Raw genomic sequence first — 20,237 nt, 5'->3', positions numbered from 1 at the left:
CAAATTTTTCTTTTGTTAAATTGTGGAATTAATGATCTAAGAACAGAAAATATTTTACAGATTTGCCACAGCGTAACACATGCATCTGAGAAAAATTTCAAGTGACAAAGTAATTAGAAAAGCATTACGTTGATGTTTATGTTTAATAGTGGTCAATTAGCATAATTAGCATCTAAGCAGAACAAAATCCTGGAAGATACTTAGGCGAACAAAAAATGGCTGGTGGGTTCCTGAAGAAATTAGCTGTGGTAATATCATTTGACTTGAAAGTCCATCCTGAAAATTTCTCTTCTTTTTTTGTTATTGAAGAGTGTTTCAGCTGATGTCTCTGATGGATGCCCAGCTACCACAGTCCAGTAATGAAAAAATAGAACTGGCAATTCTGTGGTTCTTGGATCAGTTCCGCAAAATGTATGTGGGGGACCAGCTTCAGCACACCTCCAAGGTAAACGTCTGCTCTAAACACTGACATTTAAAATAGAAGAGGCCTGTGGAGAAATTGACCTGACAATATACCTTACACACACAAGCTATGGAGCTTAGCTTGTGGTTGATTGGAAAGCTGTGTGACTTTCAGATGTGGTGTCGTCATGCTCTTAAGTTTAAGCATGCAAGGAGTTAATATTTTAACAGCTATGTTCATTAAACAATTCTAGGTTACTTTGCACTTCAATTTTTTATTTCAAACATTTAACTGGGTTCTGCTATATTGTGTTATATTTCACAGCTGAGTACACAAGATTTATTCTTTTAATAGTTCTTTTCTTTTGACAGTTACTCATTTACGTGGTTTCCACTGTATTTCTCTCATTACTTAGCTTTTCTGCATTTTAAATACGAAAGAGGGAAAAGTAAGATGCATTTTTGAAGAAGCAGCAGTTAATTCACCTTAACTGTAGGGGACAGTCATAATACAGATGTTATAAAGAGAATGTCAGTAAGATGAGATCAATTGATCTTGAGAAAGACTGAGAGTTCTGTTGGGAGCCCCAAGCAAATCTTTAGCAGGAATTGTGACAGTGTCTGAGATCTGATTTTACTTCTGTAGTTCTGTGTCCTTGCTTTTTGGTGATTGGTACCAATCTAAGGAATTCTTTTATCCCTTTGGGTTTGAACTGTACTTCAACTTTATTGAATGGTTCCTAACTTAAAATTAAAAGTACAGTTTTACACTACACTGAATCGCTTTCTCATGAAAATCATGTGTTCCTTTCAATTGTCAAAGCTGGTTTGTTATTTTTAATTACGTAGTACATTTTTACTAGTACTTTTCCTAGTGTTTTCACTAGCAGAACTCCTACCGATGGCAATTCCAAGGCAAGGTGGCTGTATTTGGTGTTACTCTGATCTCTAATTCCCGGATTATTTTGTCTTTCTGTCCAGTTTTCGTCATTGCTGAGGGTTTTGATTGTACGTTTTTGTGGCCTGACTCATTGGGCTCTAACTGTGTGAAGTGCAGTCAGTACAGAGCGTGCTCTAACAGATTGTTGCGAGGTTGACTACCTAAGCATCGTGTCCTTCGTTAGGGAAGGCTGGAGGCATTTGATGTGGGTAAAGCAGTGCACACCTGGAGCTCCCTTCTCAGGAGAAAAAATGCAAAAGTTGGACGTTTGCCAGCCACGCTTGAGTTCAGTACCTCTGGATTTATCTGGCTCAGCAATGTGTTTTGAATAACCATAAGACTAGCTCTGTGATTGCATTGAGTGTGGAAGGTTAAATGGTTTGTTATCGAGTAAAATGCTGCCTAATGTTTCCATTTGATTTATTGAAGAGCAATTAGATCAGAAAGAATTAGCTTTTACCCAAAGGACTCGGCGTAAAACTGTAGGTTGAATTCAGGAAAAGATTTTTTTTTTGGTTGTGGTGGTGTTGATATTTTTTTTTCTCAGTACGTGGGGATGAATCAAACTGTTACTATATCAGATTCCACATTATGCTTTTGGTTCCAACCTATGCTTTGTCTGCGCCCAGCCTAGGAAAGTGAAAGGTTTGACAGGGTGCATAACCCTTCAAGGGTTGTTGCTAAATTCTAGACCCAGTGTAGCAACTCTGTAGTTCATTACAAATGCATTTTCAAGATGTGCTTTTTGAATGGTTTCCTTACAATATGCACCGGCATAATTTAGTTTGCAGTCAGATTACGCTAATTACATTTTCTTTTTTTTTCTTGTTTTTGTTTTGCTCTGATAGGCTTGATATAACAGTCTCTCATTTGCACCGATAGAATTCTGTGGTCCATATCCCATTGCTTTACCTGATCTTACAGTGAAAACTCTGTAAATGCTTCTGAGCTCCCAGTTGTGGTTTTTTGTGTTTTCAATTTTTAATAAAATAAAATGATTGTGTACATTTTGCAGTTAAGAGAAAATCAGAAGACAGCACTTGTATGGTGATTCTTCTGTTCTATCCTGCTGTAACAGCAAGTATAGCAGCAGATGGCATTCTACCCTCACAGTTGTAAATCCCACGGTACAGTGTGTTGCTGGCAGGTATTTACAAATACACAATAAAAAGGCTTGCACTTGGTAGCAGAAATAGCAGGCATACATCAAGTGACTAACTTAATACACATTTATATAAATATTCAAGACTGCTTGAATGGATTTATTTACAGAATGTGTAATGAAAATTTTGCACGCCTCAGCCATGCTGAAGTAATCTTTAGGAATATTTCTCTAGTTAATCATACGCTTGCATACAGAACATGGTTATAGAAGGCAGAATAGTTGAATGAAATTGTGGAGCAAGTTGTAGAAATATATTAATTTTATTCATGAATTGACTCGTTTTTGCATCTGTGCATACTATAAAAACAAACTCATTGCAGAAGAACTTTGGGCTCAGTAAATAAATGCATTCTTAGTAAACAATCCCACGGGGCTTGCTGTCTATGGGAGAGTAGGAAACTCCTGAAAATCTCTTCTGTGATACTGTGATGTCCTTTAAGTACCTTAGTATTTCCAATACAAAGATAAGACATCAAGATGCTATCTTTTGAACTAAATAGAGCGGTGAATGAATAAATATATGTTTCTATTTCTGTTAAATACTAGACTGGGTTCTTTGGTACCGTATAGCCGTCTGTCTGTCTACCAATATATATTTTGGTTTAATGCTGAGATAATAGAGTGATCTTATTATGGCATGTTACTGAATTTGTAGTTTCATCTTCTATTAGTTATCTACAGAATAGTGGTAGCTCTGTTATTAGTGTGCCACTGCGAGCAGTTGCTGTGAGTGGTGTAATACTGTGCTGGAATCTGACTCCTGGCACCAAATGTTGCCTATTAGAGAAAACATTATGCTGTATGACTCTTTTCCTTTGCAGTATTCTTAACACATGATCAACTGTATGATTATTTAAGTTTGCAAGTTACACTAGACTGGGAGGAGATGGAATCACAAAGGATAGGGTAGGAATTCAGAAAAATCTCCATAAGCTGGAGAAATAACCTGGAACTTGAAAACACTGGTGAAACACCATGCTTAGGTGTGAAAATACAGGCTTACAGCTAGGAAGGGGAAATGTCTGACCAGACAGCAGCATTTCAGAGAATGCTGTGGAGATTAGTGCTTTACAAGCAGGGTTAGTCAATAGGACATGTTGCTTTTGCGTACAAGAAGAGACATTTGTAGGAATGTGGTGGAAGGAATATTAAGTCAGGTACTGGAGATTCTTATTCAGGTCTGTTTGATTCTGATAGGGCTGCAGCTGGAATAGCATGTCCAGTTTGGGGCACCTCTTTGTAGGAAAAACTATAGACAACTGTAGCTGTGTCTTCTAATGGCACCAAAGAAGCCATTTCTTCAGTGACCTTTTATTCATTGTCAGTGCCACTGATGGAAATGGCAAATTGAGCCGTATCTGCAGCATCAGTACTTTCATCTATTGCCAAAGCGTAAAATTTGAAATTAGCAGCTTTTTTCTCCATATTTCTTGTGATATTTTCCTATTGCTTCAATTCTCCTGACTATGGTCTGGTGAGACAAACTGATTTTAGAAAAATCTGATTTTTTTTAATGAGGACACGTTGTATCTGCCACGCTTTACAAACGTTACTTAATGAACTCCCCATCAGTAAGGAGTTTTGACGTTTTTTGCAATCAGATTTGCATAACTAGCTTTTATAACAGAGTCCATTTTTTGACAGATTTTGTTGAGGCAGACTTTTTCCATTCCGCTGTTTTGTCTGTACGAAGCGTTCCCTGATAGGCATCAAGTTTGGCAGCGGGTTTTTGCAGGCAATGTCTTCTGAAATTGTAAGCTTTGAAAACGGACAGTTTCCTTACCAGTTAAACATAGTGCCATCTTATTTGTCTTGAGAAAAGAGTTCTCATCTGGCCATTTCTCATTGAACACTTTTCCTTCATCCACTATTTTTCTGGGCTCTGTTTTCTTCTGAGCCACCATGAGGTAGGGGGAAATATTCGTGTCGGCGCTCACTGTCAGCAAGCAGCACAAGCACGTGCCACGTGCAATACATGGGGGATCAATGGAACCGAGTGGCAGGAATTAGAATATCCTTGAACATGAGAAGGTGGCAGGGAAGGCTGCCTCCTAGTCTGAAAGGTGGGGAGGCAGTGGGAGGGCTTTGTAACCTTCCCCAATGTGGTTCAGACTGCATCTGCTGCTAGCTCCCTTTTGGGGACAGGCTGCGTTGGCATCACACTGGGCTCTCTCTAACTGGCAACATGAAATTGTCAAGAGAAAATCAAACTGTAACTTGCTGGAAATGTTTGGCCAGTTAATATTTCATAAATTCAGCTTAGCTGTGTCAATTAATAGCATTTCTGAACTTGAAAAAAGTTTTAAATATATATACATATATGTAGAAGTTCTTACTGTTAGATCCTTTGCATCATCAGGTTTGGTTTTTACCAGCCCTGAGCTGGCAAAATATGAAAGTGATTGAAAATATTTAGTAGATTGTGAGAGTGATTCTGTAGAAGAGAAATTGCAATTAAAACGTTCTGGCATTATGTAGGCTTTAGAATTAGTGTACAAAACTGTACATTATGTCACTCTCACTGCTTTTCTTTCTGTTCTAACATGAAGAATTTTATCTTCCATCATTTGGCACTTGCCATGTGCACGTTCTACAGCATGTGGCGCTATTTAACTAGAGTTGTCCCTTTGCTTTCCTGTTGCTGCTCTTGAAACACAGAGGTCAAAACTGGAAGGTATTCACGTGTTAGATGAGGGTAGCGTGGTGAAAATGACATTAGTAATAGCAAGTATTTTAGACTGAGCTGTGCTCTTTGGCAGAGCCTGACCGAAGGTTATTGCTGGAGTTCTGTTTTCAGCTTTTGTAGGCAAAGCCATTTTTAGGCCCATCATCAGAACAGTTATGCTTGGAAGGTTGGGTTTTGCATATGAAAACTCATTTGCTGGTATTGCTTTCAGTAGCTTAAAACTTAAAAATCAGAATGCCTTTAGGTAAACTCCTTTGCTCCACCACAAAGCAGTTCATGGTTTTGTGTTGCACTCTCTAAGCAAACAGTAGCCCTACTGTGTGTAGAGTACTCTGCAGGTATTTTTGATATGTACTGGGTGGCAGAAGTGGAGACCACTGGCAGTGGGGTGTTCGGCTAAGCCATGCTTTCGGTTTGCTCTAGCTTTAAATCAAAGTGGGTGAGACCCAAAGGAGAAAGTAGGAGTTATAATCTGGAGACTTTTGTTTCTGGGAAACAGCCCCATGTAAAAATGAGGAGAGATACCTGGCATCTTCATCAGGTGCATCAGCTGAGCAAGCTATGGCATCTGATTTCATTGTAACACTAGTGCAGGTGAGCGTGCACAATTACATAGAAGTGTGCATTCTTGTTTGATAAGGAGTCTTTACATACACAATTTGAAGCGTGACAATGAAGCGGGGCGTGGAGGATGCAAATGGAACTTCTTGCTGTATCCTGTACTTTTTTTTTTTTACTTATGTGGTGAATATGAAGATGTTACTATATTCACATTTAGGATTGCATCTGTTTGTGTTTTTAAAGCTTTTAAATTACAGGCTTGACATGTGAGGTAGATCTGCATTATGATTAAAAAAAATATCTGGAGGGTCTAAAATTTAGACTGCAATGTGTTTAGAGGGGAGGAAAAATATCATTTCCTTGCTATGTTATTTGCAGTAGCTGAAAGCAAAAAACACATGTAACCAAGTATCATCTAAACACAGAACAGGGGTTTGTCTTCTAATGCATAACTTGGATACTTGTATTCTGTTGACTTCTGTTAGTTTGAGATTTCTTTGGTATATGTATATTTGATTACACTGCCTGCAGACACAGAAGCATGACCTAGCAAAATAGAAAAAAAAAATGCAAGTCACAACAAATAGAACAAAAACCAAGCCCACGTCTGTGAGGGTTTGACTGCTTTCACCCTGCACAGGTTGAGACTCAGAGATCTGTAGGAATCCCACTGACTTCAGTGGGGATCTTTGCAAGCAAAGGTGTTGGTTGTGGTGCATCTCATAAAACGTCCTGGGTCCCGGTGTCTTTGTGATTAATGATGTCTTAACACTTATGAATGATTATCCTTTTCTGAGCTGTAAAATATATATACTGTTTTATTTCATTACAACGAGGTGAAGATCACAGCACTGACAGGTGGTGGAAATTAGCAGGCAGTTTTGAAATTGTTCTGAGCGCTAGAAATTAGATCTCATTTTAATTCAGCTTTTCCAAACTAGTAAATGAGGTTAATGCCATACATATTCAGCTGATATGGATGAAGAAATTGATATAAAGTAGATCAACGTAGCTACAGGGCTACTTTAATTTATAGGTAAAGAGGCAGTGATAAATGGAAGTAATGTAGTAGTGGTCACTAAACTCCTCAGCCATCAGGGATTCAATAGCGTTAGCTGCTCATTAAAGGCTTGGTTGGGGTACATCAAAAAGGAATTTAAGAAGAAATAGCCAACTAACCCTTAATTATCAAAACATAGAAAATACTAATTATGCCTTAATTAGCTTTTCTTTTAATGTACTGAAATTGTTACTTTTTGTGTAGCACAAATGGATAGTTATATCAACAATAAATAGGTTGTTTTAATAACTTTCTTTTACCTCTGGGAAAACCACACTCCAATTTTTAATATGCAATAATGCTTCTCTCTAGCCTGTAGGAGATGAAAATTATTAAGTAGCTTTATTTTTTGAAGATTTTACAGCAGCTTTGGGAAGAATTATTTCACCATGCATCAATTATTTTTAATTGAACTGAATATTTTTCAGATTGCTTGAAATGCCTCTCATTTAAGTTTAACATTTAGAGTTTGTTAAGGAAGCATTGTAGTGAGAATTGGGTGCAACTTATTTCCATGGCATATTTTAGGAAGAATAAAGAATGGCTGTTTCAGAAGAAAAATATTGTCACTGATGATTTTCGCTTCACTGGGCCAAACCTTGTTTTGTTGTTCCACAGCTGCCCTGCTGTTCTGCGAGGCAGCAGCAGTCTCCTTCTCTGTGTTGGGTTCAATCTCCTTGCAGGTCCGACAGGAAAGCGGGGATTGTCTGTAATGCAGCTTGGATCCATCTGGTACTGATGCAAAACTTCAGAGGTTCTTGCAAAATCCTTCTTCTTTTGAGGCAGCCTGTAGCCAGAATGTCTGTGCAGAAAAGAATGAGCCAGGTAGGACTGAGCAGGTATAGTTCTAGTATGCACAGACACTGCGTAGGGCTGCTCATGCCTCCAAATTCAGGTAGCACTCTTTGGGAATTAAATTGAACATAATGCAAAGAACGTAGATGGCAATCAAACTAAGACGCTGCCTGGTGGTCAGAGTATTGTAGGAGTTTTCTAATCTGTAGAACTGGTGCAAACATTCCAGCTGAGAAATCTTGTTACTGATTTTTTTATAAACCTTTTCTTCTAAACAATTTTAACTGCAAAATTGAGCAAGTATTGGGCTTACATACAGAACTTGAGAAGTTACAAAATATCCCTGTATATTTCAAAAAGGTTTTAAATGTTTAATGCACTAGTTCAGTGCAGTCAGCATGCTGTTTAAAGATAAGGTTGAAATAGATGAATACAGTTACTTATTTGAGAAGTAAATTCTTGGTGATTTTAGTGATGCTTTTAAATAAAAAAAAATCTTGCTTCCAAAGCTTTTAAGAGCAAAAATTAGATGAGAACATCTAATATTTCTTGAACTATACTTCTGTCTTCCAGCATGGAGACATCCACAAAACTAATCAAATCTGCACTTCAGACTGAAGTACAGGATCGCTTTGTGGGATTGTAGTTACTGGGCTTACAGTTTCTTGGACAAAAGGATTGGTAATTTGTTAATTTATTTGTCATCAGAAAAAAAAGTTTCTTCATCTGAGTGTGTATCACTTTGGTCCTGTCCTCTTGGAGGATCTGACATTTATTGACTGATTTATTTTATAGAAAGTGAGAAACTAGCAAAAGCTTACTCGAGGAAGTTCTGCTCAGGTTGGTCTCCTTTTAGTTCCTGTCCTTTCTTGATTAGAAAGAACTTCCAACAAATACTCCTGGCCTACTATTTCAATTTATTCAATTGCCCCCAAATGGTACAAGCTATGTTAATGGGGTCGTTGCTTATAAAAATGAACAGTTACTTTGGATTGTGGCTTACACTAACAAACATCTTGCTTCGTGTGAAAAATAATTGGATTTCCTTTGAAGAAATAGTACTTTGAAAGTTTCTTGAAATAATTATTGCTCAGCTGTTTGTGCTTTTGTTTAAAATAAGAGAATAGAACTGACCTGTAAACTGAGAGATCCTAATTCCTGCGACTGGACAACAGTTCTTATTTACAGTAAATCATAATACAGTGCGCCTACTCTTCAGCTGCTTCTAGGAATTACTCCACAGAATTTCTCCATAATGTGGAAATTCTGTACAGTAAGGTATCAGTCAGGACATAAAGACAAACACTAAGAACTGTGCAGTCGTAAACTCTGAGTTGGGAACTATTCTGTATTTTACACATCTTCAGTTCTGCCATTTTTTTACTTGGTTGTTTCGTGCAGGAATCAGAACGCTTTTCTTCTGGGACTGTGCAGCATTTCCCATTCTATGTTTGCTTGCTTTGTTTGGTTTTATATTTTTCCAAGGTTTTTTTTTCTTTTTTTAATATTCCTGGTCGTCTTCCTTCTCTTCTGATGCTATTTAAAAACCTTAAATCCTTAAATATATATATATTTTTAAACTCCAGTGTATTTGCTGTTGAGTTACCTGTGCCTGTACCTTACCAGCTCGTTAGGCTTTGGCCCATTGCTCACAGCTACAACCTGAGTGAACCTTTGTGGAACTGTTCAGTGTCCTTTGCAGTTAAAGCATTGGTTTCAAAGTGCTGTGCTTTTTTATTTTATAATTTTGCAACACAAATCAGGCAATCTTAAAAATAAATAATTAGCATAGTTCAGTTCTGCACTTGGCTGTAACAGGGCTTTATTTTGTAGCTGCTAATAAAGGCACATTATCATGTTCAGGCACTGCAATTATCATTGAAATGTGTACGTCCATTAACTGCAACATTAGGCTGAGGATATAATTACTGTCTAGAGCCAATATCTTTGTGAAGTTACATCTATGATGCTATTAAGCTATAAGCAGTATTTGTAAACTAATATGTAAACGATTCAGAATTGATACTATCACTCGCGGACTTAAAAACTAATCCTGCTTCCACCACAAATTATTGACTTCTTTAGTGTCTGGCAAATCCATTCTTGGGTTGTTTGGATGTGATAAAAATTAATTATTTGAGAGAGAACACTATTTTTTAAGTAGCGAGTACCCAGAACAAATTAAACAGGTAGCAAGAGAAGGGAGAATTGTGGTAACAACAAAATGCTGCTAAAACAGTGCTGCTGAATGTCACAAAGGGGTATGCGTGGTGCTGCTTTTTTTTCTTTGTCATGGGATTTCATTTGTTTGTTTTCTTATAGCAAAGTTGCATGTTACATATCAGGCGATTTAGCATAGCAGTTTAGTTCTGGGGAAAAAGAAGTCAAAGCCTGCTGCATGCTAAGAAAAGGATAAGGAAGACCCTTTGCTGATAATCGTTCACGAGTATCTCACAGAGAGCTGGACTGAGTCTGTTTGTTGGCTTACCTTCTGAAAATTTCTAGTATGTATGCAGACAGAAGAATCTGAAGTTCCCTCTAGGGTAGGTTAGTTAGGGGTTGTGATGAATTAGTTTTCTGCTCTGTCTCCTTGGAATCGCTTCTTTTGAGTGATAAGTGTTGGTTTGCTTAGGTAGAGGGACACGTGTTAAACAGAATCCATCTTACAGCACTTTTTATCTTATTTTGAGTGCAAGTAAATTGAAAATATTTCTGGCACAGAGGAACTATTACACTGTTTAGTGACTGTATCAGATAACAGTCACTAAATGAGGGCTGCTCCGAAAGAAATGCCTCTCATTTCATTATGTTGGCCCACAGCATCAGAGGTGGATGTTGGTTGTGTGGTGGTAGAGGCTGAACCTTCCCACCCATATTCCATCCCATTTTGTTGCCGTGTGACAGGTGGCAGCAGAGGGGCAGTCTGGCACAGTGGCTGTCACGTGGAAGTGCATAGGGAGCAAAGGGGCGGCCTAGTGAAAATGCACAGCTACTGCTGCTGATTGTGTTGAAAAACAGTTGTAGCTGAGAATTTGCTCTGTCAAAGAGTGTTCTTGTCCTCTTCGTATCCGTTGTAGTTTTCATGGAAATAAATAGGAGGCATTACTTTCAGAGTGACCTATGTATAATTTGCTTTCCTAAGATAGAAAGAGGGTTTCAGATTTAGCGTTCACGTACATACAGTTTTTGGCCTGCCTCTCTGTTCTGTCTTTGACAGGACTCATTGTAACGACACTTGCAATTATTTCTCCACATCACTAACTGATGGGCTTTGTCTGAGAGTTCAGCCATCATTTCACCTCAAGTAGACTCTGAGTAACTTCTGCCTAATGGACCTTTTCACTTCTGCTGTGTATCCCATAGCAATGTAGCAAGAAGAAATACGTAGCAGTTAAGGCATCTTGGGGGAGAAAAAACTGTCTGTCTGTGTCTTACTCATCTGAAGTCTATTGGTTTTGTTACTTTATGTTGGCCTCTAACCCTCGTTATTTCATTATTTAAGTAGCTTAATGAATTAATCTCACAGACCTTGCAGTAAGTAAATTAACTATCAGAGTTCACAGCGGAGTGAAAGATTCTTTAATATTAGGCTACTGGAATTTTTATGACTCAAGTTAAACTTAATTATGAAATTGAATATTTGTTTAATTCAGAGGGGAAATATATGCAAAATAGCTTGATAAGTATATCTAAAGAGAAAAAAAACTAGGATGCTAGAGTACTCTTCTCAATGCTGTGAATTTACTGTTTAGGTACAGTGTTCATCTTCAGCACTGGTCAACAATGCTAAATGTTTTAAGAGCTTAATTGAGTTACCAATGAAGAGTATATTACTAAAACCGTCCTCTAGATGTTCCTCTAGATAGTGTCGTCATTTTAGATTTACATGGCAACGGTGTGTTTGAATAGCAGTGTTCTTAAAAAGGAATTGTTCTAGAGCACTAAGTTCATTCTAAAGATTTCTTTCTGAGGTAATATTTTACCCAAATAACAGTGACGTTTCCAGTGCATTGATATGAAACAAACAGGATAATCAATTAGATAAAGAACGGAATTCCCTTCTTTGTGACCTCCAGGTCAATTGTTTTTGACCTTACAAAAAAGCTGCTGCTGACCCCTGTGAAGTGTTGCACATGAGCTGTCAGTCTCCAGGTATTTTCTGCTTGTTTTTTCAGGCACAAGTTCTAATACAATCCAGAATTGTGAAGTACGTTCTATTTCTCTTTTTATGTTCTCCCCTCACATCCTTACTGAAACAGGATTAGAAAGCTTCCATCCCTGATACGATGGTTTATTCATGTATTTGTCTGAAAAGATGAATGCCAATCCTTTAAAAATGAAGAAGGCAAATAAGCATCGTGGAGCAGCATTTACAGAAAGCTGTCCCTTTCCATCAAGCTGTTGCCCCCTAACATTGTAGTCTAACCAACAGTACATCACTTCTGCTCTAGAAGAGAGAAAGTCAATAGAGCTGAATTGCTAAGAACTATTTCCTGCAGAGCAGCAGCAGTCAAATCCAGGATATGGTATAAGAAGCCTTTTGGGGTTTAAGATATAAATGAGGCTTCAGCTGCTTCCTTTATTTTGCAACTCTTTTGATCTGGAAACTTTCCAGGTTGATGAAATCATCAGATTTCTGAATCAAGTGTTTTCATTTGGCTACCCTTAGCTGTCCATGCTCTATGCAGATACAAATGGCCTGATAGGCTGACTGAGTTTAGCATAAGAAGGAGAATATCCCGATCATTCTATGGTGAGTTGGTGAAGGATTTCCTGTGAGTCAGCTGTGATGTTGTACATTTGTCCTACCTTTAGCCATCTATATGGAAATACCTTTACCACGAAAAATTTGTGTAGAAATCTCTGCAGAAACTGTAGAGGGATGAAGGATTTTCTTCTTTATATCTAATCTAAGTCTCCCCTCTTTTAGTTTAAAGCAAGCACACCTTGTCGTTTCACTACATTCCCTGATAAAGAGTCTTTCCCCATCTTTCTTGCAGACCCCCTTTAGGTACTGAAAGGCCTTCTCTTTTCCAAGCTGAATAACCCCAATTCTCTCAGCTTCCCTTCATAGGAGAGGTAGTCCTGCCTCTGATCATCCTCATGGCATTGTTTTAGCATTTTAGCAGTTCTGAGAAGTTTGATCACCTCTCTGAGTTACTGTTTAATGCCCTGTTTCCTATCCAGTAGACCCAGACAGTTCAGAACCTGAGGCAGCCATTGTTTTCTGAAGTTCTTGTGTTTGAAGATTTGACAGAGGTACTGCTCATCCTTAAGAATTTAGAGTAAAAACTAAAGGCAAAAGTTTACCTTAGTGACTATGAAAACCCAAAACAATTAAATGGAGTTGATAAGATACTTTTTTAGCCTGGCAGAGTTCTGAACTTTTATTCAGAAGTGGATTGATGAATGTGGGTAGGCTGATGGAGTAATGAAATCTGATCTTTTTTTCTGCTTTCTCCTAAATATGTGGAGCATGTGCACTTTGCATCCCAGGTTATTGTACAGTTATGAGAAGCAGTATGGCTTTCTCAAATACACCAAATGTTTTGATTGACCTAAAGTTTAGGAAGTTAAAAATTCAAGTGAGGAAAATGGTGTTTAAAAAATAAGAGATATGGAGACTTCTTCCTTTGATGTGATTGTCTTTGGTAGTCACAATCCAAAGAGCATACAAGACGTGGTATTAGAGGCTGTATAATGGTATTAGAAGCATAGTATTAGAGGTGTATATGATTTTTCTCTTTGGGGAAAGGCAAACGAACCCATTAGTACTGTGTTTCCTTTTTTGTGTTGCGCAGAAGACTGGAATCTGGGAAGTCTTGTTGCAAACCAGCCCACCTTGGGTTGTTCTCCTTAGGGAAGATCTGGTTTGCCACCATCAGATCTAGGGACTACTTGTAAAAGTCCAGGTGGCAAGTCATTGTCTTTAAGTGTGCTTTCCTCCCAAGCAAGGTACATCAGTGAGGATTATCTTTTAAGCAACAAGAGATGAACAGTTTCAGGCTAGGTGTCTGTAGTAGGGTTGGTATAGATGGTTTAAAGAAGCCTGCATTTTTTTTTTTTAAAAAAGCTTTTCAAGGCATTAACAAACTTTTTTTTTTCCAAGGCCACACTGTTCAGGCTGGAAATGGTTTCTCTTCTGTCTTACTGACCATTTAGAATAATTTCACCATGTGAACATATTGAAGTTTAGGAGCTTCTGTGGTATAATGTCTTCCTTAAATACAGTCTTTCAAACAAAATATTGGATTCTGTAATTTCAGCCAATGAAGCTCTTCCAAAAGTATTTGTAGCGTGCTATGAAATCAATGATTTCAGCTGAAATCAGGATTAAAAATAACTGCTTTTTCTGGTTGTGATCTTGGCTCTACAGGGCAGTGGATAATTTTCCTAGCAGTATGTATGACAATTTCTGATTTTCTTGCAGAAACTGATTTCACCAGTAATTTTCCATGAACTACAGGTTCCAACACTTGGAGTAGTTGTAGTGCACACAAATGGGTTTTTTTCCTGCACACTCTTGGCTCAGTCTACCATTAGTGAGAATAAGACACACTGTTTCCTATTGCTACTATGGAAATGCCATCATCTGTTAGAGAGTCATAAATTCTAGATGTGGATTTTCTAATGGTCTAATGCAGACCTGAGGATATGTATCTATATCATATGTATCTTTATCACCATTCAGACTGGCATGGTTTTTTTTACAAGTTGTTATAAAAAAAAATTCAGAATGATTATATGTTAAACACACACACGTCCTTTGAATTATAACAGAACACCAATTTAACACACATTTACCTGAAATGAATCATTACTTGCCAACTCACTAGTGTCAGTTGTTACTAGGTCAAGGGAAGGATTTTGCAATTTTGACTAATGACTGAGAAAATTGACTGGCAGTTCTGCTGTAGGTGGATAGATAGGTAGAAACCTGTCTGTCTCGAACATACAGGTATCTCTCTTTCCTTGCAGATGCTTGTAATAGTGTATTACTGTATGTAACTTTTGAATCAGAGAGAAACGCATTAACTCATGGTCCTTCAAGTTATTGTGAATAATGATCACTGGGCATTCAAGTCCAGTTCAGTAAGAAAAGCCATTTGTTTCTCTGGACTTTAACTTTCCTAATTCTCATAATTTCATTATTCTCATGCAAATCAAGAGTTTCTAATTACTGGAAGGTCGTTTGCTCTGTCATTCATTTTTGAAATTCATTGATTGGTGATCACATACTACTGATTTCCTCAAGATCGTCAGCTTTACAAAAGGTCGCTTGCTTCTTAATATTCCCACTGAAAGTATATGGATAACAGTTCTCTCGTACGACAAAGATTCTAACTACACATGCTTACCAATTGCCTGTAGGTTACATAGACCTGCATAAATGATTTTTTGAGGGTCATATTTTACTGTGGCTAAATGCAGTACAGGACCAGGACTTCTCCTTAAAGCTGCCAGCACCCTTTGAAGCTAAGGAGAAAAGGTGTTCTCCTGAACAACTGGGATTTAAAAGGAGTTTGTATTCTGCAAAGTAAATTACAGGAATTAAAGAAACTTTATTATTCGTACTTATTAGCGCTTGCCATAATCCTTTTCAAAGTAAGGAGCTCTCATTGCATACATCCTGAAATCTGCCATTTTCTTCAGAAATAAATAAATAACATCTGTTGGGAAGGAAATAGCTTGTGTTACAGCTAGGAAATCAGCAGAGGGAGCACAAGTTAACAAACAGTTCTATTCAGTGTGACAGACTGATGACGGTAGTGGTTCCAGTGCACGAGCAGTGAATAATCAAATACTTGTTTGCTTTGTACTCTTAAGAGAATTAATTACAGTTATGCTTCCATACTACCTACTTAGATACACTTGTATTGTAAGCTATACAGCATTCTTTCTAGAAGCATACAGAACTTGTCAAGTAGCTCTGAGCTGTGATACATAGGACTGTTTTGTGAACCACAGATAATGGAGTGTGAATAGTTGCATTACTCTTAGCAGTTGATTATGAGGCAGTTGGACTTTGTTATGGTTTACTTTTTACTTTCTTCATTGCCCAATAAGGAAGTACCTTATGCAAATAAGTGTCTTCCATTCATCTCTGGAGGGCTGGGGGAAGGGAAGCACGTGTGGGGACACTGGTCATTCTGCAGTGTCTTCATCTTCAGGTTTGTGGCATTGAGGTTCCTACTTTCCTTGACACGACTTTTGCCCAAAACAAATGAGAACATACTTTGGAGAAAACATGTTTAAGAATTCTTAATCTTAATAGTTACGATGAGTTTTTAAAAATCTGTGCGTCTGAGATGGCATTAATAATTCATGTGTGTTTCATTAAAAAAAAGAACAAACTGTCTGCATAGTCATTAAATTCTTACTTGGATAAGATCATCAAAGTTTCGATGGCCTAATATGGAACATTGTTGGGATCATAATATGCTGCTTGAAAAAAAAAAATACCTTGTGATTTAGTTTTGATTCTGACAATACTCAAAAGGATTTGTTATGTCTTACAGACCTTTCTACAAACTACTAATGGGATGAACACAATATATCACTTTTATAATAGTGAGCTATTAAAGGCAAACATAAAGCAGTCTGAAGCCCATAAGTGCTGCCAACAGCTCCTGCTTTAATGAATTCCCTTTTAGATGTCCATTAAATGCTCATGGCAAATGTACTCATAATGGAAATGGCAAATCTAAATGGGTAGATATGAATAATCCATGGAGTTTAAATTCTGTTTATGATCATCTTCACATTTAGTTTTCAAGACAACGCAGTTTAGTTTTCATTACAGTTTGGAATAAAGAGGACAGGGAGTAATTGATTGCTTCAAGCAGATTAAAATCAATGGGTTGCTTTTCAAAGAACCCGTTCAATGCAGTAATTTCAACTTTAAACATTGATTTAGGAAACTCTACACAAAATGTTTTGTGCCGTGTGAACTTTTATGTGGAAAGACTAATACTAATTTTATTTCTATATATCTCTATATAGAAATATATAGAGGTTGTTATCAGTATGTGCATGAGTAAATAGTGATCTATATTAAGTCATTTTGATATTATTGCACTCGTATAATGAATCAATGAGATTCCCGTCATCATTGTAATACTGTTTGTAACCCATTAGCACAGAGAAATTACAGCCCATCATACATCATTACTGTGATTGAGGCTTTATTACCATATTCTCAAATTGCTTGCTTGCCATAAAACTAAATAGACACCAGACAACTATAGGTAGACGATAGACTGTGCATTATTGTACTGGAGTAATGAAGGATTATTGTTGCATAATGGGGCACAACTTATGAGGAAAATAAGCTTGGCAGCAAAGGACAACTTGAGTGTTTTTAATGTTTGTTGATACTACTTTAAAGGTCAAATATATTTGTTATGATCAAGTTACTGTTTCCTTATTCCATGAATCATACCCTTTTCATATTTCAAATGGTCCTTCTTTTATATTTAAGCACTTAAAACCTGGGAACTGCACTGCAGCATTCACCTCCAGGGACAGATTGACATCTTTTGCCATACTGACGTGGCTGTGGAGGGACAGGTAGGGTGATACAGCATCTATAGCAATTCTCAGTTTTACTATGTTGTGCAAAAAAGAAACGGCAGAAAAACTACACCAACAGACATCAGCTGATGAGAACCGATTAAGTTCTTCAAGCAGACCAGAGGCAAAATAGACATTAGGAATTTTAGGAGCTACAGTGAAAGTTCTCAGGATATCTTGATCTTAGGAAGAAGAAGCTGAATTTGATCTTTGGAAACTTAGCAATCCCTCCCAAAAGAGCTGGAAACTTTTACTGTACAACAGGAGAACCCATAGGATGCTCTTAAGGTAACTTATGTTGCCGTGTTCTTGTTTGCTTGCTTCTCTCCCAGCTTGCTTGCACTCTTTCTCCTTAATTACCTTCCTCACTGCTTCTTTCACAGTGAATTCCTCCTGTGATGTATCCCTTTAGTGACTTAGAAATGTCACTGGAGCTAATTCATTCATAAAACTAGAGCTTTTATTGTGTAGAATTTAAGATACTTGATAACTGGATTTGTTACGACTAGGCCAAGTTGCACCATTTGGCTCAGAAGTAGTGGAAACATTCAGAGTTTCTGAAGTGGTTCCAAGTTATTACATTGATTGATTCCTTGTGCATCAGTGGGACCTACAAGCCTTGTTTATGTTCAGGTACCAAGCTATTAGCGTGCACGTATGTCAGCCCTGTTTTGACAAGATACATAGAAAAATGGATGTTATCAACCATAGCAAAAATGTAATTACTGTTTCAGGGAGCTTGTAGTCATGTGGACTGGACGGTGAGAAACAACAAATAGGAAGACAGGAATATGACTATGTCCACATATGTCTGAGAGTATTATCTCATTAGAAGGCTTGAATGATTGGCTGCTGAGCGATGGTAAATCTTCAGGGTTACTCTTCTGCAGCTCAACCAGGATCCCAAGGATTCAGCTCTGTGCTCCTACCTCTTCCTTTCATTCTTGAGTCACAGTAGGTGTGTGAATTCTGTTATTAAAACTGATATCATTTGCAGCCCTGTCCTAAGCATAACACCGATTTGATTCTGCACTCTTGAAAACTCTCTCCCTTTGTGTGCTTACTTTTAACACTTCCATCCTGGGCATCCAGCTCTTGAACTTGTATTCCTCTGTTTGCTTTCCCAGATGACTGGTTACAGCAAAGAAACATTCTCCCTCGTCTTCAAACCACAGTGTTTGACTGTCTGAGACCTTTAGTTTGAAGTACACTGCTGCTTTTCCTAAAAGCTCAAGTCAGGGGTTGTTATCAGTGCCAGTTTCGGAGTACTGTTTTTGGAAGGTGTTTTAGAGTGGAGGTGAATATCTTTTTACTTATCTGGCTTTGTGTGACGAGGTCAAAAAGTGGGATAAATTGCAGTCCTTATTTCCCGATGACTGATACTTAGGCCCTTCTGGCATGAGATGTTTAGAGGGAACGTTCTATTCCAAATTTGTTACCATGAGATTTCAAAGATAGGTTCTGAAGAGAAAAAGGCAAAATAGTCTGTTTTGATGATGACGTGAAGTTGTTCTTCCCTCAGTGATGTTGTAACGTCATTTTTACTGGCCTCCTCAGCAGGATCCAAATCTTCACAGCCTTCTAAATTTGAGCAGTGTCATCTTTCATTCTAGAGTCTTTCTAGAATGCTCCAGCAAAATGTAACTGTTTCTCTGCTTAGGGAGGTGAATCTTGCTTATAAAAAATTCTGAGTAGCTGTATTTTCATATGGTCGAGGGTTGTGAGCGTTTGGATTACAAGGAGTTGAGAAAAAGACTTCTTGAGGCTTGGTTATTTCCACGCAGAGATGGTGGAAAAGGATAATATCCAGTAATAAAGCTTCTCAGATGCTATCAAAATGAAGCCACATCCATGCATCCTAGTTCTTTCCTCCAGATAAGTCAACATGTGTGCCCACACTGAAAAGTTCGTTCATTCTTCACATTTGCTGAGTGGTTATCTGAAGCTTTCAATGACATAAATCTGAATCTTGGTTATTACTTGTTTTTTTCTCACTGTATGTGTATATCCACCTCAATTATTATTCCTAAGGGGAAAAAATGTGAAGGGAATTTCTGAGACGCACAGTCCAAATAGCCGTATTCCTGTCTTTTCCCTTTCTAAGCTCACTTACCTCTAGCAGTCAGTGAAATGGCGCTGGACATACTTTGCAGTGAAGAGTCACATCAAGCATGCTGCAGTAATGGCTTAATTCTAATCTTGTAGTCTTTCTGTATTTACTAAAGGGAAAAAACAACCTATCTTTAAGTAATAGGCTATATTTACAATTGCAGCAAGACACATGGGTGGACCTGGTACTGCAGGGAGTTCTGAATACTGATAAGTCATCTCATTTGGCTAAAAAGCTGATCGTGTGTTGTTGATTTATGTGTAGGAAAAATAGGATATATTGGAAGGGGAATCCTTGTTGATGGCACAGCTCTAGGAATTACCTTTAATGAAGCTTGACAGTACAGTTTCATGACGCATCCAAGCTGATTTAAAACCATCTGTGTATGGAAAGATAATTCTGTCCTTTTTCTGTCTTGCCTGAATTGTCATTACAGTTCATATGACTGTATAGTTATGATTTCTTCTTTTTAGAATTGGTTTTTAGCTGTGACTATGTAATTCATAATGTCCAAGCAGGAAAGCAAGTGCGAGCTACTGCAGATGTGCCTGTCTGGCAAGCAAAGCTGTTTGGAAGTCAGTTGTGAAAAGCATGCTTATGAATCATTATTCATTGCTATTTATTTATACTGTACTACTGTTCTCAGGAACATGTGTGGATGCCAGAAAGGAGTTTTAAAATACAGTCACTTGTTTTCTAACTTCTTTCCAGCTTTGCTTGCAGATTTCCAAATAAAACTAGAGACCTTTATCTGAGACTTGGGAAGTTTATACTGAAATAAAAAACTTAAAAGTTAATGAAGTCCCATTGACTTCTCTGAGATAGTGCATCTACTGTAAGCCAATGTACTGCTGTGTGCCTGACAACTGAAGTTTTCATGGAATCGCAGATCATCCCGAGTTGGAAGGGATCTGTGAGGATCATCGAGCCCAACCCCTGGCTCCA

At 37.8% G+C, this 20,237-nt stretch overlaps 1 protein-coding gene across 1 annotated transcript in view; it reads left to right on the top strand.

Annotated features, from left to right (window-relative positions):
• Positions 1-20,237, top strand: part of RANBP17 (RAN binding protein 17) — a gene marked incomplete at its 5' end in the record, with an annotated part of 152,996 nt that overhangs the window by 27,838 nt on the left and 104,921 nt on the right. Inside the window, one exon of the mRNA XM_021410843.1 lies at positions 310-445. Coding sequence (XP_021266518.1) covers positions 310-445 — 136 coding nt within the window. The remainder of the gene's footprint in view (positions 1-309; positions 446-20,237) is intronic.

Source organism: Numida meleagris, chromosome 12, assembly GCF_002078875.1.
Source record: "Numida meleagris isolate 19003 breed g44 Domestic line chromosome 12, NumMel1.0, whole genome shotgun sequence".
In the NCBI taxonomy this organism is placed as follows: domain Eukaryota; kingdom Metazoa; phylum Chordata; class Aves; order Galliformes; family Numididae; genus Numida; species Numida meleagris.
This window is presented reverse-complemented; position numbering and strand designations above follow the sequence as displayed.